This window comes from Cibotium barometz, chromosome 23 (assembly GCF_041138505.1).
Source record: "Cibotium barometz isolate CiBa-2024 chromosome 23, ASM4113850v1, whole genome shotgun sequence".
Lineage (NCBI taxonomy): Eukaryota > Viridiplantae > Streptophyta > Polypodiopsida > Cyatheales > Cibotiaceae > Cibotium > Cibotium barometz.
This window is the reverse complement of record NC_141068.1, coordinates 5,550,669-5,572,652: the sequence shown is the minus strand read 5'-3', so window position 1 is coordinate 5,572,652 and position 21,984 is coordinate 5,550,669. Positions and strand designations below refer to the sequence as shown.

Genomic DNA, 21,984 nt, shown 5'->3' with positions numbered 1-21,984 from the left:
CTGTCTTTCTTTTAAGGTGTCTCTTAAACTCTTTGAGGCCTTTATTAGTAAATCATTTCTGTAGGTAGTTAAGGGCTTCTTGAGCCTAGTCAACATCTACCCTTTTCAAAAACATGGCTACCCTACAAGGAGTTAGAATTGTTTCGGTGGTGATTGGTTCTAGAAGAGGCATGGACATTCCATTGGGTGTGGGCAGCTCTCATTGGATCCCTTAAAGCATCTTAGAAAGTTTTTGCTTCTAATGTAGTGGCACACCCAATGCAAGGTCTTGCATTGTTTATGATGTGGTGGGGGCACCTCCACTCTTTGGGGGTTTTCTACCTCCAGCTTCTTGACTGACAGGGCACTTGTCTTCTTATCTCCAAAGTTAAAATTTCCTTTCTAAGATCCAATGCTCATGATTAATGTCTTCTCTAGAGTGGGCTTGGAAAGTAAAGACACCATTCCTAGCGGATGTTTGGGTGTAGGCTCAAATGAGCTCTACTCCTCCTTATTTTGTCTTACTACTTGGACCTCCTTATTCCACTTCTTCTTCCTGGCTATCCGGGATTACTCCTACTTGCTGGTTATCTGGGGTTTCTCCTCCTTGGAAGAGGGCCTTTAGGTATCCTTTAAATTTTTGTTTTTCTACTCTCCTTTAATAGTTATCCATCCCAAGTTTCAAACTATTGTAAAGAATCTCCACCCAAGCCACCTTGGACCTAGATTTTTAGCGCGGTTGCTTTCACAATTATGTAGTTTATCCTGGACATACAATAGGGTTTGTATGGATGAGGTTTATCATCTCAACCACAAAACTCATTTGTTTTTACGAGCCCACATCCTAGTTCAAGTGATCTTGTACTCTTTGGCACGTCCTTCCAAACAATTACGATGAGGTGTTCCTCATCTACTCCTTTAATGTTGGTTTCCCCTTCTACAGGTAATTTGAATACTTTTGCCACATACGCTAAGGTGAACTTAACTTTTCTAGAAGAGGCTTGGTTTTGTCTCTATCATTGATATCCAATCTCTAAGCTTGTCTAATAACCATTTCACCTCACTTTCCTAGAGTGTAGGGGTGTGGAATACATTCTTCCTTGTATGTTCTTACTTCCTGCAAGTGTAAGGGTGTGGAATACATTTTTCCTGGGATTCTTACATACTACAATAAATTGTACTTGTCTCTATCATTGATCTTGAAAGATCTTGCATTTTGTGAGTGCTGTATTTTGCGGGTGCAGCATTAGTAGTCACCACTAATTAAGATTACCTATTACCAAAATTTATAATACAAGGTCGTAACGTTTTCAGGGAAGAAGAAAAAGTTCGTACAAGATTTGAGTTATGATACAAATTCAGCGCTTATTGGAACTTTTAGGTCACATGATAAAGATGATAATTTTTAAACATGATAAAAACTCAATTCATTGCTGAACAATTGTAGAATAAGGTTGCTTTGTTCTTGTATGCGTGAACACTAGCTTTACATCCAATTTTCTCGATGAAAGCCAACGTTTAAATAATTGCAACACGTTCTGGTTTTGAAGTTTAAAATTTTGTTCATTCTGTCTACAAATGCATTTAGTATATCTCGTAACAAAGAACAGTCTCCCCGGGTAAACTTGCCGTTCCAGGAAACATTAAAACAAGACAACCACAGCTTTCGGCCACGAGATTAAAATATCACGACAAATCCTATTTTACACGTACTTTAAAAAAGCTACTTTGCTACACAAGCTTTAAATACAAGTTGGCTGATTCGTGGATGGGAATAGATAGTATGTATGTATGTACCTAAGAAGGAATTACGTGCGCACCTCCAAGGTTAGGAAAGGGGATTTTATTGTTGGAACGCGATCAATTCACAACCTTCTCTCCAATTTTGTCAGTTTCAATGGCGAGCTTCATGGCGTGGTCACAGAAGCGGATGGAAGAGAGGGCCGGGCGGTCAGCTGTGATAAGCTGCGGAGCCGGCTTCACAACAGCCTCCGGGTGCAGGTCATAAAAAGCGGCGATGGAAACACGTCTCCTGCTGGTGTTCACCACAGCCCTGTGCTGAATACTCTTGTAAATGCCATTGCTCACAACCTGCGACACACACCCAGCATGCGCCAGCATGATCAGCTGGAGACTCCATACAGGCAGATTTTGCATTACAAATTTGCACGAGGCGTTACCTCCACCATGTCTGCTACATTGATGATGTACGCCCCAGGGAGAGGCTTCACAGGGTACCACTCATCATCTTTGAGCACTTGCAGGCCCACCACATCCTCTAGTTGCCAGAGGCAGGTGAGCGCCCCCAAGTCGGTGTGCTTGTTGGCCCCCACGGCCAGCTCCGGGTTGGGGCAAGGCGGGTAGTGGTTGATGAGAAGGTCCTGATGCAGCTCCCCCACCGCCTCCTTGATGTAGTTGGGTGGAAGCCCCAGATTGATCGACAGACACTCCAGCAACCTCTCCGCCAAACCCTTCATCTCCACGGTGTATTTGCTAATCGCATCCCTGCCCCTCCTCCCCGCCCCCGCCAAGAAATCAGCCAGCTGCTTTTTTGCCAAATTATGTTTACAATCCTAATAAAAACTGCACTAGCATCAGGTACAAGCGGAGGGAGACATGAGTTACCTGAAGGATTGACGATTAGGCCAGGTTTCGTAGTCCCTCATGGACTCAGGATAAGTTCGGAGCAGAAAGTAGTCCCTCCAGTCCCTGGCACCCGTGTCCGGCTTCACGTAGCCAGTTCCATAGCCTTGGCTGGCCACCCCCTTCTTAATCCCACCAGGAGCCCTCTCGCTCACAGGTAGGGCCAAGAACTCCTCCACCTGCTGCTTCATGCCCTCCATCACCGAAGGATCAACTTCATGGTTTATCACCTGGAAGAATCCCCACTCCACACAAGCCTCGTGCATGAGAGCAAGAGTGCTCGCCCTTTTGTCACCCTTCAGGCCGGCCATGTCTATGACAGGGATCTCGTCACTAGACCTGGTGAGGGCGAAAGCAGGTCTGTGCTCTTCAGGCAGGATGAATTTCTGAGGAATAGCATCCACCTTCACAGTCCCAGCTAGCTTCTCAACAAGGTCAGACTCCATGAGCTTGGTCACAGGGTGGTGCATAGAGGGAGCCATTGCTACAAAAATGCCGCCTAAAGCTATATGCCGATCTTTTCTCGAGCTCAGACGTGATGATTTGTATAAGAAGAAATGAAACTTCACCAACTATATAAAGGAGACGTAGAGTTCTAGTCGCTTGCATGGCCGATTGTAGACCGTGCACGAGCTTTCGTGGCGAGAGGCCACACACACACACACACACACACCCAGTAGGGCGGCACTGAAGTGCACGAGAAGGATGTACTTGTTGTTGTTAGGGACCCATATCATTAATGAAGGGGCCGCCCGAGCAGGGGAAGGCAGCACCGACGGGAATGCTCCAACTAGCCTCGGTGCACACGCTATTCTCTCCCTCTCGCTCGCTCTCTCTCTCTCTCTCTCTCTCCCGGTGCGCGCGCGGTGCGTCCAGGAGAAAAATGTGTTGATTGGGCGCCGTGGACACACCACACCCTCTCATGCTCATGCTAGAAGGGAGGGCGGACGGGGAGGATATGCCCCCATCACCTACCATTGTGCCCATCTTACCTTCTTAATTAAGACTCAAGAGCTGCATCCCAACTGAAGAGTCAAATTGTCCCTTACCACCACCTTAATTAACACCGAGAGCTGCATCCCAGCTCCAAAAATGATGATTTCGTGTCCTATTTTCATAGATAGATTAAGACTCCGGACCAAGCTTGCCTTGTGTCAATTCTGATCTGAACTTGGGCCAATTTTGCTCCATTGAAATTCACGCTAACACATCAAAATCCTACGTGTCCAGCTTACAACCCCCACAAGAACGCTCTATGGTGGTTGCCTTCTAGCTTCCATCGTGGAATACTCCAAAACCCCAACTAGATGGAAATTTTGGAAAGCATGAAAACTGGGCCTTAGCGACTCAAAGGCCTACAAGAAAAAGTAAACTTCAAATGATGAAGAAGAGGTTAACTGTAAGATCTTTCTAATTTCTTAACACAAAAATTAGAGCATAACATATACAAGCACAAATTAAAAGCATAAACCTTAATAAACAAAGTCAAAAGAGAGATGGAGAATAGAGTAGAGGTTAACGTGCGTCGACACAAGAGTGGGTTGAATCGCTCCTGGGATGAATGTGGCCTTTGTACCACTCACCCATATTTCTATGTATTAGAAAAAGAACTTACTTTCCAAAAAGACAATTCCAAAAACAAAGCACAAGAGCTTTTGAGTTTATAAGAGTGCAAGCTCTACAAAAAATATAGTAAGCATTAATATAAAGTCTTGGGCCTACCAAAAATATAAAATACTATTTGGTATATACAAAGGTATGAGGCCTCAACCTTACAAAAAATCTTGATGCCTAAATATGAAACCATAAAAGGTGTTCACATGTCTTCCAAAATATCCCATGGTAGTTCAACACATGTTCCAACCATCGCGAACATAATCCGCCACTCATTTTTCGCATACATCCAAAATAATATTAGTCAATGCACACAACTGATTAAACACATTAATCCTAACCATATCATACCAGTGCATATAGCTTGATTAAACACATTAATCCTGGTAAATGATGTAAATAAAAGGTGCATCCAAATAAAATATCCTGAAATAAAATAATGGGCTTTCCCATAGAGGTTATGACTAACATTTCCTCTTGCTCGGATTGCATTTGACCTCAATTGCGTGGATGGTAAGAGTGGATGAGATTTTGGTAAGAACGAAAAAAAATTTCTCTTCATCAATAGGATGATTCTTAAAAGTCACAAGATACTTAACATAAGTGTTACATGTGCGTGTAGTGGTCTTATGGTCAATAATAGACTCAGGTATAAGATGTTCTTCTAATTTTAGGATAAGTTATTTCTTTGTCCTCAATTTGTTATTTTATTTTTTTAATTAATTATTACTATTATTATTTTAGATGCATATAAGGTGAGAGTCTATTTTGAAAAGGTTTAGGCATTCCTGGATTATTTGAGAGATCTTCCTTTTCGGAATTACCCTCTTGCTTGAGAGAGAAGTCATCGTCCTCCGCATCTTCTTTACCATCAATCATGCTGGCATGTGCGATTGTTAACTTCTTCTTTACCATCAATCATGCTGGCATGTGCGATTGTTAACTTCTTCTTCTTCTCCGAGCAATTAGATCCTTTTTGTCAATAATTATAACATGCCACCACTCGAGGTATAAAATCTTGTTTCTTCTTTATGTCATTGTTCTTGTTGTTGTTAACACCATGATTGTTATTGTTGTTTGAAGCAACACCCTCGGTATCATCGCACTTGTTAAACTTACGAAAAGGAACAAACTTTCTAAATTTGTCAGCATGAGAATCTTGTGGTATTTTGTTGTCCTTCGGTACTCCATTCTTTCGCTCACAATTGTAAGCCAAAGAGATCGCCATGGACACAGAATGAGGTTGGAACATATTGATCTTTGCTCGAAGGGTAAGCTTTAATCTAGCAATGAATTTGCATTTTTGCTCCTTCATTCTCACTCGTTCACAATGGCTTGGAGTTGAATGAGAAATTGTAAAAATTTACCCACATATAGTTGTATAGACTCTTTGTCAAGTTGACAAAGCATATCCCATTGTTGACGGGCTCTTGCTTGAGGTGGCAAGATATTCTTTTTGATGAGCTTTTGAAATTCATTCCAAGTCCTAGGTCTTTCACGTCCTTGCTTGATTGCATTCCACCATAATGATACAGTTTCAACCAAATGATTTGTAGCACGCTGAACTTTATCTTTCTCAGAAAATTCTTTCCCCAAAAAAATAACCATTAAGTTAACTAATCCATGACAACACTACTTTTGCATCCTTTTTACCATCAAAATTTTGAAATGTGAAAGCTTTACAATTAATTTTCTTTCTTTTTTGTTTCTCTTATTCATGAAAAGTTTCTTTGATAGCACGTCTAATGTCAAAATCTGATTCAACACTTCTTGATCTTTTTCTATTAGAGAGTAATTCTTCCAATTCTCTCCTCTTAGCTCATTCTTCATTTAATTGAGCTTGAAGAGACAGAAGTTGGTTGGAAATAGAAGGAGGTTGTGGGTTTGACATGATGAGGGATAAAGAGAGAAAAAAAAGTATAAAAATTTGATAGTGATTAAAATAGGCAAATAAACAATATGTGAGGAGTAGTATCTATGGTCCTTGCTTTGATTTTGTTGAAGTCGTATGTTGTCCCAATTTTGTGGAGCAAGAATTCTCAACTTCAAGTGTCACAAATCTCATAAATGGTATTTGAAGCCCTTGAGATTAATTTGTTCAAGTAGCCTTATTTCGCATTTGAGAAGTTTGCTTTTGTTCCCAAAATCAACTTTCGATAAACAAATTTTGTAGTAGTCCAAAGCTTTTGGAGCTTCTAAATTTTTCTTTCTCCTTTAAAAAAAAATACAAAGCTTTTTGGAGCTTCTCTTTTTTTTTTGTAAGGTTTGTGAAGGGAGGTAGAAGCTTGCAGTTTTTAAAAGCTTGAATTATAGCTTTCTACACAAAGCTTTAATATAAAGCTTAAAGCTTTTACAAAACTTTTAAATCCTTTGCCTTTAATAAAAAAGCTTCAAACTAAAGCTTAACAGCATGCAACACTTTTAAAAAAAGAAACAATGATGGCAATCGAGCCAAGGAGAGGAAAGAGAGAATGAAGGTGGCTGATGGGGCTATGGCGCAAAAGGAGGAGAGAGATGAATTAAACAAAGGGAATTTGATGGGACAATGAAAAATAGCTAGGCAATGTTAGCGCACATGGCAAATTTTTTTTGTATAAAGCGATGGAGAGAGAGTTAAGTCCTTGAATATGGAATTTCTTTGTGTGATGGGTTTAGCAATTCAGAGATTAGGGAATGGAAGCTCTTGTCCTGCTGATTGCATCCATATAGCTTGATCTTTGTTAGGGGTTAAAAATTGAGAAAGGTGGTCATTAGGGGGCATTTGAACATAAAAGGGGCCCTGTAAGGATCCCTAATTTTAAGAAATTAAGACTAATTTTATTGAGACTTAAGGAGACAAACCTCATAATGACGCCTATATGACATTCTTTCCATAGTTCGAGATCCATGCTATAAGAAGGTACGACAGATACTTGCAAATGAGATAATGAAAGATATAACTAACATTTGAGGCATTGAGGAAGTTCAGAATGCATGCGATGAAGTGGGCATAAGCACAAAAGGATATCAGGCTCTCCATCAATTACTGTAAGATGATACACTTCGCAAACAAGGCATCACACGAAATATTTTTCCTATCCCAAGAAGATTAAGATTAGCAAATAGGATATGCAATGAAGATGTGCAACGTAAGATTGGAGAGTACCACTACGTCAATGATGTGCTGACCATTAGAGCTTGGGAAAAAAAGCGAGGCAACAATGGTAATATTGTGGTTCCTTACAACGAGTTCAACAATGTATTTGTTGATCTACAATGTCTTCAAAAAGTTATGATCTTATTTTATGGATTACCTAATAATTGTAAGTAACTTTTATCTCTTGCAAAGTAGTTGAGAAAGTCTATGAAAAATCAAAGCTTATTTAATTTTGTTTGTCATGCAAGGTGACAAACAAAGTAGTTGAAAAAGTCTATGAAAAATCAAAGCTTATTTAATTTTGTTTGTCATGCAAGGTGACAAAGTTAGCTTTGTGTTGAAAATGGATGAGTGTCAGATTGTGAAAGGAAAGAGGATAGAGCGAATGAGTATCACACTCATGAATGAGGCTATGGCATATGTAAAAAGTTCAAAGTTATCGTCTTTTCTCAGTGAAGACACATTTGAGGGGAATACTGAGATCAACCAAACTCCTGATAGGGAGAGGATTTGCAAGCTAGACCTTCCCTCATATAGTGTCCAATATGAGAAAGAGATATGGTGGCGTGGGGCATTTGAAGTACCAAAAGGAGACACATGAAGTTCTCACTTGGATGTTTGATAGGATACCCTGGATTACCACTGTCATCAAAGCACAGATTCAGGGAGAAAAACTTGAGGTAAAGAGCAAGGACACTTATACAGTAGATTGGCATTCGGGGGGTGACCTGAAGACAATAAAGTGCTTGCTTGGGTGTCCAGAAGGTGCCAACACCCCAAATCCTTGTACGTGGTGCATGAGAATGGTGAGGAAAAACAAACAAAAGTTGGGAAAGAAGAGGATGCTTGAGAATCAAGATATTGAGCACGACCCTATGGTGGACGATGCTGGCAACTGGGTTGGAGGTGTCTTGTTTGCTGCCAACATGCTAGCTGTGTTGCTAAACAGGCATTTGAGAGACCTAGAATGGAATCCTATAATTCCATTTGATCCCTGAAGAAAGTCTACTTTTATAGATTGCATGCATTCATGCGTGTGTTTTTGACGGTTTGCTCAAGTGTCACATAGATTATGCATTTACCATGCAAGGCAAAGAACGACAAGAAGAAGCTCTTCATAAAGTAGAGTAACTACTCAACTCAATTGGGTGCCATGGTGGCAATGTGCAAATTACTGTTAACAAAAAGACCTTTGGCATGAATCATGAGGTTGCACAACAAGTGTCCATGAGTGAAAATAAAGCAAGACGTTTTTTGGAGAAGCTTGAAAATGCCAAGGACTTAACCAAGCCTTGGAACTTGTGGAAGGATTTATGCAAATGTACAACATTTGACTGCACCAATTCAAGCCTTGTAATTCTACATGAGAAGGTTTGGTCAGACTTCAATAAGATGGTGAAACTTTTGACCAAAAGCAGGACAACCTCAAAGGAGCAACAAAAATTTCAAGACGAGCTTTCTAATTTTACGAAGTCCATGGTTGATACATGGGGTGAAACCAACATTACCCACTACATGGTAAACACATTTGCTCCTTCCTACTGGATATTAAGAAATGAGTATGAATAACTACTAACTCTCTTAATTTTTTTGCAGCACATTCTTTATGCTCATGGTGCATATTTCATGATTGAGTATGGTTCTCTAGACATGTGGAACACACAGGGAATGGAGAAATTTCATTATCAAGCTAGAGGAGTATATTTTTAAAACACCTGGCATGGAGGAGGGAAGACTCGTACAAATTACCTTAAGGAGATGTTTAACTGGTTTTACAGATACACTTTTGGGCAAAAATTATCCATGGAAAGGGCACGTATGAGTAATCTAGCAAGGGCAGCATGAAATAATACCAAATAGAGAAGATCACTAAAGTGGAAAGCTGGCACAGGACCACCACGTCATGCAGCATGGAGATCTTCACGAAGACGCATAGGAAGAATTTGGAAGTAGAAACAGCACTTTGAAATTGAAAGTATTTGGAATAAAGTTGTAAACATTTTTGACTTAGGAATTTAACATATTAACATTTAGAAGAAAGTTGTAAAGCTTTTTGACTTGAAAATAAAAAATAATTGCACCATTCCATTATATTGATAAAGATTTACAATGAAAATATTTACAACGAAAAGAGCTAATTGCTCTTCAGTCTCTTCTCTTCTTGTTCCCCCTCTTCGGTAGGCATTTTCCCTCTATAACACAAAAACCTCTTACGACTATAGCCCTTGAGTGACTTTACATCCTCCACTCCTACACCTAAGACATAGCTTGAATAACATAGAAAATAACCTGCTCGAGAAGGCCAAAAACCAAGGCCGTATCCAAAGATACGGATGGCAGCACACTTCTCTATAAGCATGACTTTATGTATATTATAAGGTATAAATGCATACCCTGTATACCTAGATAGGGCTTTCAGTGTAAGGAGTGGAATCTCTGCATCCCTGGAGTACTTGCCATAATATATAATAAATATATTTTTGTCTCGATAGAAGAGACATAGTGTGCAAGAGCAGCATCTTGCCCAACTCTTGCACGACCAGCACCACCTCGTCCAAGAAATCCATCAGCATCGTCAAGCTCTATCTGCATTGAGAAAGAACCAGGAGGGAACAAACTAAAGTAAGAAATAATTCAAACAGACTGAAGTAATATGAATTAAACTAGACAAACTAAAGAAATACTTAATTCAGGTAACAGAAGCATAATTTACCTTCTGGTTCTCATCCTCCTCCAACTTCGCTGCATCCCAAAGGCTGATGGAGCCCTCTTCATTTTTTTGGTCAAGTTCCAGAATAGATTCCTTACCAAACTCACAAATGCATCCTGCTGTGAGGGGCTTGAAATTCTTCCTCTGAAGGAAGAGAAGCTTCATTCTCCTTGGCTTTTTTAAAGCACAAGGACATTGCTTCTAGGGCCTCTAAGAAGTTTTCTGTCACTTCTGTGTCCAATGTAAGAAATTAATCCTTATGCTCATTCTCTACATTGAGAACACCGGACGCAACTTCACAACCATATGTTATTATAGCAAGATAGTAATCCTCCCTAAAATTGTAGAGTTTTTGAATGTGGGAGAGAAGGAGGTAATACTTCCCATTAATTAGGAAGGACGGTAGCCCAGGCATGACGAAATTGGACGTCAATCGCTCCCCATGGACAGATGACGTTCCTTCATCAATGATGGTGGAGGCCTTAAACTCTGCCACATCAAAATTTGTGCTGTGAAGTTCCTCCTTCTCGAACACAAGGTCCAGGACCTCTTCTTCTGCAGACTGAGCACTTGAAATAAAGGACTGTTCTGATTTATCAGTCCTTCCTTTGAGCTCCTCTTTTGTGTAATCCTCCTTATCAGCATGAAGAAAGAAATAGACAACAAACCCAAAATGATATTCTAGCAACCTGCATTTCCTGCCATGCACTGGGCACATGTCAACACAAATCTTGATACATTAATCATCTGAGTAAGTGTCCCACCTCTTCGACATGCTTGAGTTCTGAGACGAGGTGATTGTGAGGCTTGACATGTGGACATACATAATGGACCCATAAGAGATGGGGTCCCTCCGTCGACCAACCTGCAATAGTCTGTCCACTCTCCCTCCACGGATGTCCTTGCCATGTCCTTGATAATCTCCTCCAGACTGAAAGGAACGTTGAGCATAGGCTCTACATGGCAAAGGGATTTCTCCTGCCCACCCCTCCTCAGCAGATCAAAGAGATGCTCTGTGGCACTAGGCTTGTCCTTAATCTCCTCCAGTATTAAATCATCCACATCATCTACAGCATTGTACAAGTGAGAACCCTTAACCTCCATCGCTTCTCTGATTCGGGGAAGATGAGGAGTAGTCGGAAGAAATGAACACGAATTGGAGCCTTTCTTAAGTAACTGGAGAAGCGACAACTATTAGTAATAGTAGTGGGATAATTCTAGTAATTAATGCAAATGAATAATAAGATGTTCTACCACTTCCCCGTATTTTGCACCCTCCCCGCCAAAAGGCTCGAAACACCAGTTCCATTGATAATTCCATCGATTACCCATTGATCAAAAAATATGACTAGCTTACTCAGAAAGACATTGTAGTAATAATCAATGTAACCTCGATTTAGTGACCAACCTTGAATGAAATGTCCGGGTGGAATCCGTTCACCGTGCGATAAGGGGAAAGCAACGACGTCGGAATGCACCTATCGCACCGTGGACGATATGGAAAGCGAGAAAACTTTGAGCGCAGAGAAAAGTAGAAAAAAACTCGCACCATCTTTATATAGGTCAAATAATAGGGCTAACATCACATGATTGAGGATCAAACACCACGTGTCGAAGGGCTTACATCATCCTCAATTCATGAATTGCCACATGTAGGGCTGACGCAGTCAACGCATGATTACGTTTTGCTCTATAAAAAGGAGGAATATTTTCTTTTCCACACTTTTCTTCCATCGTTTTTTTCACAATTTTTTTCAATTGTTTTTCTCCACACTTTGCTCGTGCACCTCGCTGAATCGATCCATCCCAGCCCTTGTTTCAAGCACCTATAAGTTTTTCTCTCTCTTCCCCTTTTCTTTCGATGATTTTGTTCACGGTGCGATATGGCTATTCTCCATGTGAAATCGAATCGACATATCGCTCTGTGAACGGTTGGGTGAATTTTATTGATAAGAGATTTCGTTCATGGTGCGATATATCTATTCTCCATGTTTTCGAATTGAAATATCGCTCCGTGGGACGGGTCAAAAAAAATTATTGATAAGTTCTTGTTTCGTTCACCATGCGATATATCTATTTTCCATGTTTTCGAATTGAAACATCACTCCATGGACAGGTCTACAAATTTTATTTATAAGTTCTTGTTTCGTTCACCGTGCGAAAAGAACGTTGGTCCAGGTTTAGATTCCCCTTATCGCGCGGTGGATGATGGTCGTGTGACTTGGCTAATTACTCTGCCTTCTCTTTTCTAGTGCTGTAATGGCACGCACAAAATAGACCATCAGGAGAGTTTCAGTGCCATAGCCAGATCCAGCGTCCGATCCAGTGCCAAATCCAGTTCCGGTTCCAGATATTAGAGAAAACAGACCGTCGGGATGTCTTAAGTGAACCTATGCTTCCTGATGTTAAACCCAGCACCAGCACAGGAACAATTCAAAGCCAGGGTCACTTTGCAGAGGCAAAGAAAAATGTTTGCGGAGATAAGAAAGGTGCAGGCGACTGTCAATCTCCTCATCCCCAAAACTCCTTTCTTGAGGATTGTCAGATCCATAAGCGACAGAATAAAGTGGAAAGGTTACTTTAAATGGCAGAGTAGCACCATCGCATGTCTTCAAGAGTCATGCAAGGACTTCCTTATAGACTTATTAAATGATAGAGTAACATTTGTGCTGTCCATGCCAGGAGAGTTACACTAATGGACAAGGACATGACATTAGTAAGCAGAGTTAGGTATAGGTATAATAAGTTCATGCGACCTCTACCATTCAGGGATAGGAAGGTAGCAAAAATCCTCTCCATTCCTCCTGCTTTGAAGAGGAACAGGGCTTCTGACAAGGTGGTTATTGAAGAGGTGATAATACCAGGTCCACAAGGGCTTAAGAGGCTTGTAAAGGGGACGGATCTGAAAGGAAAGAAGACATTAGAAGAGAATGTCGATAGGGATGATTTGGTAGAAAACCTTCTAAAGTTAGAGGGAGAGAATAACGACAGACTTAAGGCGGTGCGTGGTCAGATTATATGCAATGTCTCGTACAGCACCGAGTAGGAGGAGTACCTCCATATCGCTCCAATGGATGTTTATATGCTCGTTGAAAAGAATAGAGAGATCAATGATAGTATTGTGCTTACTTGTTTAAGGTGTGTACTCTTTGTCTTTTTTTAATGCTTTCTTATTTTGATTTCTTTTTCCCTTTCCTAATGTTTTTAATTCAATCTGCTGGGTACAATTGAAAGAGCTTTTGCCAGACCAGGCAAAGCAAGTATATATTTGTGATCCTTTGGTATCAACTATCTTGGTTGACCCGTCGAGGTGGTCTGACGAGGACCTTGCTCCTTATTTCTAGGAAGTTAGTCCGGGTACCTGCTTTGTTGTGCTGCCATATATAGAGAAGTATGTATTTTCTTTGGATTTCAAGCTGTTGATGGAATTTAAGTTATTAGTTGCCTGTGTTAGGTTTCTTATATTTTTTGTTTACTTTCTCAATTTCAGAGGGCACTGGTCTGCTTGTTTAATAAATGTGTTGAAATGCCGGACAATTTTTATGAATAGCCTTCTCGAAATGCATGGACAATCTAAATTGTAAGTCATTATACTTTATATCGTTTCCTTCTTGCTTCCTAATTGTTGATTGTAAGTTATTCTTTATATCGTTGACTGTAGGGCATGTAAGAGGGCGATTGCATTGATTGAAACTCTATGTCCTATGAATTGAAAAAGGAAATAGAGTGGAAATTTCTCAACCAACCCGTTCCTATGCAAAAGGATTCGCACTCTTGTGTGGCTGGCACGTAGTCGCAAATGTCTAGAAGTTCCTCCTTTCCAAGTACACTAATTTTGACAGTTGTGTAAGTTTCTTGTGTCATTTGTAATATAATTTCTCTATGTTCATTTCATGAGAGATCTCGCATTATTCTAATTGACTTTTATGTTGTTGTGTAGTCTGTTCTCTCAGACGAGTTCTGGCTATGGAGTGTGCGAGCAAAGGCAATAAACATTATCCTCAATAATGTAATTATGCCTGATGACCTTGACTCGCCACTTCCACCAGTTGTTGCTGGCACTAGTGCATCAAAGAAGAGAAAAAAGATGTTGTTTCATTTCCCTATTATAAGCATTTCAGCTTTAAACAAGGAGTCCCTGAGAAGGGAAGCAAGGACAAGGCAAAGAGGAAGCTTCCATTTGCAGGCAAGGACAAGGACAAGGCAGGCAAGGTGCCAACAAAGGAGACAAAGGAGGAGGCCAAGGTGCCGAAGGCTGAGTCAAAGGAGGAGGCCAAGACTGAGTCAAAGGAGGAGGCCAAGGCTGAGTCAAAGGAGGAGGCCAAGGCTGAGTTAAAGGAGGAGGCCAAAGCTGAGGCTACAGAGCTCGAAACCACTTAGAGGCATTTTGTATGTCCAGAGACAACGTTGTAAAGATTCTATATTTTTATTGAGCCCTACTCATTATTGTATTTTGTGAGTATTGTGCTTTGCCATAAAAAATAGATTGTTGAGAATTGAAATAGCATAGTATAGGTACTTTGGATGGTGATATAAAACAAGCTAGGTGGGATAGTAGGGATGCATAGGCACATGCATTAGTGGCACTTTCTCAGTGAAAAGAACCATTATTTCTCATATTCGCTCATGTAAAACTACAAAGCATGCTTGGGATGTGCTTGTTGTGCTTTACCATGTGTGTAACGAGGCATAAGTGGCCTATTTGTGTAAGTAGTTAGAGTATAAGCATATAAATGAGTGAGATTTAATGGATGAGTTCCTTGCCCATTGCTTTATCAAACACACATCTACAATGTAAGGAGACACATCAATGAGAGGACGATTTAATGAGAAATCTTCAAACTCAAAGGTGAATCTTTTAAGTATGGCTTGAACTTTTGGTGGTTTGGTAAGTCTCCACATACCAAACTTGGTGGCTTAGTAAGTCTCCTAAATGACCTTGTGAGAACAAGAGTGTGTCTCTTTTTCTCTTCTCCATTCTGTCTTCCTCTTTTTCTCTTCTCCTCCCTTCTCTTCTTAAGGGTCTAGCCATTGTTGTTGTGAGCATGTGGATTGGAACTATTGGCAACTACATGAGCCATTGCTTCACCAAACACACACTTGCAATGTAAGGAGCCACATTAGTGAGAAGACTACTTAATGAGAAATTTTCAAACTTAACTTGTGAAACTCTCTTTAGCATGGATCAAACTTGTGGGTTTGGTAAGTCTCCTACTATGACCTTTGAGAACAATAAAACATCTCTGGCATCATTGCCACACAATGCCTTATTGCTTTGTAAATCATCGTTTTCATTCCAATGTGTAAAGTTTACCATGCTTAAGTAGTAGCAATGCTTTGTGAACCACATTTGATTTAGCATTAGGTGCAGTTGTTTTTGTTTTTTTTTTACTTTTTTGGATTTTGAGAGGATTGGCAATTTTTGGCTTCACATTTAGGTCTAGAAATAGATTTCCATATTTTTACTTCATTAGTGTTGGTAGTTTAAATATTTATTCGATTAGAGTAAAATTTTATAAGTATTAGGAGAAGATCTAGATTATGAAAATTAGGCTTGATTTTGGTCCTTATTGGGAAAAATTTTGGTTGATGAACTGCACGATTTGCTACCCATAGACCCGAATTTTCACTTTAAATTAGCCCCCAAAAATTTGGTTTTTTTCACTAGAGATTCATCAAATATATGGAAGGATCCACCTTAGATTCATCAAGGATCTAAGGTGGATCAAGGATCCACAGCTAAAAAGGATTACTTCCCAATGCCAAATTAATAAAACTCTAGTGCATGACATAAAGTTGTTTTGTTTTAACTGTCAAGTAAGTAGGTAATTGTAATCATTTGAACCCATGATGCTACTAGGGTATGACATGAAACATGCCTAGGTGGTATGTTTATGCATTAATGGTAGGAGATAAACAAATTAGGAAGTAGACAAAGGTTAAGAAGGATTTAAGCTAATTAGGACAAATGTGCACCACCCATAACTTACCTTATGCACTTGTATATAAGTCAAATCATTACTTTTTAAATGACATGCATTATCTTACCTTTTGTGAACTATTTCTTTTGCTTTCCCCCTTGTGGTTACTTCATGCACACACTAATGTGAAATGATCTCTATAATTTATTAGCTCTAATGCATTTATGATTATATTAGATTCCATGTGAGCTCTATTATGTTTGACTTAGTTGAGATTATGTGGGATTAGTACTAGATTAAGCTTTATGTTATGGTTATGGGAAAGATAGCTTACATAGTGTATTCTTGGGTGAAAGAAGATAATCTCTTACCTGAATCAGTGAAGTGGAGTGGAGAATCGAGAGCAATTGAGCCAATGAGTTGCAAAAAAAGATCCCAGAGTGAGCATTAGCAATCCGAAAAGGAGGAAGTGATAAGAGAGGAGAGAACTAAGTTGTGAGAATGTGGAGTGAGATCTGATGGGAGAATAAACACACTTCCATTATGTAAATTCTTGAGCTGATTAGAAAGAAGAAATGGCTACTTAAATTGTGCAATAAACACACTTCCATTATGTAAATTCTTGAGCTGATTAGAAAGAAGAAATGGCTACTTAAATTGTGCAATAAACACACTTCCATTATGTAAATTCTTGAGCTGATTAGAAAGAAGAAATGGCTACTTAAATTGTGCAATAAACACATTTCCATTATGTAAATCCTTGGGATGATTGGAGAGACTTAGGCATTAGGAAGCATACCATTAGGAGAGACTTAGGCATTAGGAAGCATACCATTCCTACAAAATCTAGAGGAGAGAAGAAATGGCTACTTAAATTGCACTGGAAAATAGAATTTGGGGCAAGTGCCAAGTGCTAAGTACCATAGGGCATATTGCCAGGGTATAGTTGAGTACAGCGTGAGAGCCCAGTCTCCAATAAGAAAAAACAAAGCAAATCTTCTTTCTTTTAGGCTCCATAAGCGAAGGGTGATGACGAGAGTCAAGAGACTCTCCAAGTTTGGACACAGCATCAGCCATAGTAGAAGGTGGAATGAAGCCAATAGGAGTAGGAGTAAATAGCATTATGGTGTTGACACCACCCACCCCATAGTCTAGCTTTAGCTCTTCTAGGTGACATCTAGAAAAGGGAGGAACAAGTGGACCCAGGTCCTAGTCAAACAACTTAAGATTTGTTTAGCCATACCATAGTCCTCAAGGTAGAGTTCAAAGGCTTTGATATTTATTGTGGGATAATCTATGTTTCCAATGGCCTTGAAAGTTTTTTCTAATTGTTCAAGGTATTGAGTTTACGAAAAGCTTCGAACTTTACAAGGAAGAGCCTTCGTGAATAAATCTGCCATGTTGTCATGTGTAGGCACATAGACCAAGCTGATCTCTGCTGCACAGAGAATCTTTCCATGACATAGTGGTAATGCACCTCAATGTGCTTAGTGCGAGCACGAACACTGGGTTCCTCGTGCAAACTACTAATGCGCTCTGGCTGTGAGTGAAAATCATAGTGCTAGACGACTGTCCACCACCACCCAAATCAGCCATAAGACGTCTGAGCCACACACACTCAATTGTCACTGTAAAAGCTACCTTGTACTCACTTCACAGCTCGAAGTGGCCACTGTAGGGCTACTTCTTATTGTTGCTGAGCCATGATATACATGAATCACCAAGGTGAAAGAAAAACCCACTAGTGGACACTCGTGTGTCATAACATCCAGCCCAATCTGAATCACTAAAAGCATGCAGCTGTGACTCACCCTCCCTTTGGATAAAATAATCCAAAATATTGAGTTCCTTGTAAATATTAAAAAACCCACTTAACAGCCTGCCAATGGTTTGTACCTGGGCTATGCATAAATCTTTTCAACTGTGAGACTGCATACTATATATCTGGCCTCGTGTTGCAGACATAAAGAAGGGATCCAACAACCTGCTGATACAAACTAGCATCAAAAGAGTCTCCTACATCTTGAATACTAAGTCGAGTACCTGTCTCCATAAGTGCAGCCACAGGTTTACAGTCTTCAAGATTAAACCTCTTCAATAGGTAGCTTATGTATATATTTAGATTGTAACATAACAATGCCATCATTGCGTTGCATAAATTGAATCCCCAAATAGTAATGCAAGGGTCCCAAATCTGACATCTCAAACGATGACTACAAATCAGCCTTAAAGGCTAAAATCTGATCTATATCGGGTCCTGTGAGAGTAGCATGTCATCAACATATAGAACGATGACCAAAAATGTGTCCTTACTCCTCTTCACATAGAGGGTACTCTCTGTTGGACTATTACAAAAATCATTTACAACCAAGTATGCATGAATCTTCTCATCTATGCTCTAGGAGCCTGCTTAAGGCCATAAAGAGCCTTTTTCAACTTGCATACTTTAGACTCTTCTCCTTTCACAAGAAAACCACGAGGTTGAGATACATACACCTCCTCATGTAAATCACCATTCAACAATGCAGTCTTAATGTCCAACTAATGTACATTCCACCCATGATGTGTTGCCAAAGCAATGAGACACCTAATGGTAGTCATACGAGATGTGGGTGCAAAGGTCTCATCATAATCAATGCCCTTTTGCTAGGCATACCCCTTTGCAACAAGTCTGGTCTTGTAGCGATCAATGCTACCATCTGCTTTGCGTTTTAACTTGCAAACCCACTTAGTACACCAATGGCCTCTTGCCATGAGGTAGATCTATCAAATACTAGGTGTCATTCTTGAGCATAGAGTTATACTCATCCTGCATAGCATGCATCCAATGATCATCATCATGTGCTTCCTCAAAGGAAACAGGTTCCTCCTCATTACATAAAGTAGAAATGAGAACATGATCCACATGAGAATAATCTGCATGATGAGAACCGAGTTCTGCTACATAAAGGAGCTGCCAACTTGCTATCCCTCAAATCTACACAAGCCGTTTTGGCATACGCCTAGATTCTTCTATGGCTGCTCTCTCCTCATCCACTACATCCTCAATAATTGCCTCATCAAAAGGCTGATTTACAGGCTGAATTTCAGCACTTGGTTGAGCATTCAATTGCTCTACATATGGATGCCCTCCATTAAACAAAGGTAGGAGCGAATCAAACATGTCCTGTGAGCATACATTCTGCTATTTTTTGCATGAAAGCATGGGCTGAACTGAGTTTTTGATAAAAACAACATCTCTACTTACCAAAATCCACTTTGAGGCCGGATGGTAGAGTATATATTCCTTACTTTTTTCTAAACTATATCCCACAAATATGCATTTAACTGCCTTATCATCAAGCTTACTATGTTGTTGCTACAAATGAGCCACAGAAGGCTTCCTGCCATGCGAATCTTCAAGGAGTTTTAGACTGCAAGGCCTTGGTAGGGCATTTTTTTAACACATAGTTTGCGCACATAGTTGCCTCTAACTAAAAACCATAAGATAAATCTTGGGCTTTCACCATACATTGTGCCATCTCCATGAGAGACCTATTCTTCCTCTCAGCCACACCATTTTGTTGAGGTGTGTATGGCACGGTACATTGATGCCTTATGCCTTTTTCAGCCATATATGCATGAAATTCCTTGGACATATACTCCCCCCCTCGATCTGAACGAAGGGTGCCAACTTGACATTCACATGCATTTTGAACCATGGATATACGAAGTGCTTAAAGCACATAAAAACCTCTCACTTCTGCTTTAATGGATACACCTAGCTATATCTAGAGTAATCATCAATAAAAGTGACGAAGTAGAGATACCCCCCAATAGATGGTGTCCTCATAGGACCACATACATCACTATGTATAAGCTGTAATTTCTTAACAGCTCTCACAGATCCATCCTTTGGAAATGATGCCCAATGCATTTTACCAAGAATACACCCCTCACATACATGTCTAGTAGGGTCTCAAGAGTTGGCAACTCAGACACCATATCATGCCTTTGAAGGCGTAACAAAATGCCATAATTCAAATGGCCAAATCGTGCATACCGTAATTCTCCATCACTCATAGCACGTCATAGAGACTAAGCAAGCATCATGCTGCAACTTCTCAAATACATCCATCTTGTATAGGCCATGAAACAAGGTACCTGAGCCAATGATAGAATAACCATCATTTCTATCTTAAACTGTACATTTGTCATCCACAAATTTCACCGCCGTCAAGCCTCACAAGGCTAAGGTAAGCTGAAACTAACAGCAAGTTCTTCTTAATGCCTGGTACATATAAAACTTTAAAAAGAGTAAATGCGCCCCCATTTGTAAGCAGAGTGAGCACAACTCTACCAACTCCTTTGATAAGATATGAGGAACCATTTGCACATGTGAAAATTCTTGCATTTGGGATAGATTCCAGAGATGAGAATAATTTTTTTTTGTGAAGTAATGGGCTTACTAGCACCACTGTCAAAGTACCAAGCATCCGATTCTGCCATTGACATGCATACATCATGAACAGAAGGGTCATAACTGCAATGTATAGTCCATGCCCAATCATTTTGAGAAAAACTTGTAGATTCCTTCTTCTATGCACTTGGTGCGGATGCATCAGCCAGCCATGCTCGATTCTTTCTTTTTCTCCCTCTCTAGCCTTTTCTTGCACTCATTTATGTAGTGCCCTGGTTTCTTGCAATACTGACACTTGCCCTTCTTTTTAGGCTTATCACCTTCTTTCTCTACATCCTTACCTAAGGATTCTGATTTTGGCTTATAGCCGCCATGTAAAGAAGCTTTACCTTTGCCCTTATGATTGGCAACAAAAGCTTGGTCACCAACTTGCATAATAGATCTATTTTGTGTAGACTGCTCTTCTTGCAAGAGTATTGAAACCAACTTATCAAATGTAGGGGTATTTGGATTTCCCTTCATCATAAGGGTAGAGGCAAAACTCTGATAAGAATCTGGCAATGCATTGAGAACTGTGGGCACCAATGTACTATCATGATATATCTCATCCACACTAGCAAGCTGCTCCTTAAAATCTTTGATCTTGGTCAAGAAGCTGTCCATTGAGTCTCCCTCATTCATGTGCTCAGACTCCAACTATTTGTGCAGATATGCAACACGTACTTCATTGCGCACCTGGTATAGTGCAGCAAGTGCATCCCATGCCTGTTTTGAAGTCTTACATGACCAAATATGAGGAATAATGCTTCGCTTCACAGAAAGTACAAGCAATGCATGTGCATGTGCATCTCTTCCATCCCATCTCATTTAAGAAAGCAATGGGAGGTACCTGTGGTGCACGTGGAGGAGCCACATCTGTATCAGATTTTACTTTAGATGTACATGTAGCACCTGGTTGCACTGGTAGTTGTGAAACAGGACGAGTTTCACTACCACTGACCACATTCCAAAGGCCTTTAGCAACCAGTGCATGCCTCATCATGTAGGACCACAATGGGTAGTTAGTCCCATCAAGTTTGTTCTAAGCAAACACCATGTTGAATAAATCACTAGTGCCAGCTATGACTTTTTACCGAATGCAAAATCTTTCAACACATTGCAAGTACTCAGTATTCACTGAATGCAACCTTAGATGGCTACCAACTAACTGAATCACATACAAAGTGTATGAAAAATAACACAGAGTAGAGAATAGAGTGTTACTGGCAAAAGTATGATGGGGTTGATGTTGTCGAAGACACTGTAGATGCTGCTGTGCACACCAAATCTTTTCCGCTACACAGTCCAAACACCCAAAATCGAGTAGAACCAATCCAAAATGATGCCTCTCCAGAACATCTGCAGAAACCTTGCGATGCCCAAAACGCACCCGAAATGCGCCCAAATCGTGCCACGGACCCCAAAAACTTTGTATACAACACACTACAGTATATACCTTCTTCTCCTAAGAGGGTATCTCAATCAAAGACAGAAAAACAGGGTCGTGTGAGGAGGGAGGCAGACTACTAGATCAAGTGTCAAG

The 21,984-nt window shown here is 40.2% G+C and overlaps 1 protein-coding gene across 1 annotated transcript; it reads right to left on the bottom strand.

Moving 5' to 3' along the window:
- Window positions 1-1,518: 1,518 nt before the first annotated feature.
- LOC147625556 (jasmonate-induced oxygenase 4-like) lies at window positions 1,519-3,175 on the bottom strand. The gene is made up of 3 exons (XM_086817062.1): window positions 2,605-3,175; window positions 2,160-2,484; window positions 1,519-2,070 (listed from the first exon to the last, which is right to left on the bottom strand). The coding sequence occupies exons 1-3, from the start codon at window positions 3,102-3,104 to the stop codon at window positions 1,840-1,842; spliced, it is 1,056 nt and encodes a 351-aa protein (XP_086673188.1). The 5' UTR covers window positions 3,105-3,175; the 3' UTR covers window positions 1,519-1,839.
- Between the last annotated feature and the right edge of the window lie 18,809 nt (window positions 3,176-21,984).

Coding starts and splice junctions, on each gene's coding strand:
- LOC147625556 (XM_086817062.1), bottom strand. CDS start 3,104: ATGGCTCCCTCTATGCACCACCCTGTGACCAAGCTCATGGAGTCTGAC. Junction 2,485..2,604: donor CCTAATCGTCAATCCTTCAG/GTAACTCATGTC, acceptor GAGGAGGGGCAG/GGATGCGATTAGCAAATACA. Junction 2,071..2,159: donor ATGTAGCAGACATGGTGGAG/GTAACGCCTCGT, acceptor TGTGTGTCGCAG/GTTGTGAGCAATGGCATTTA.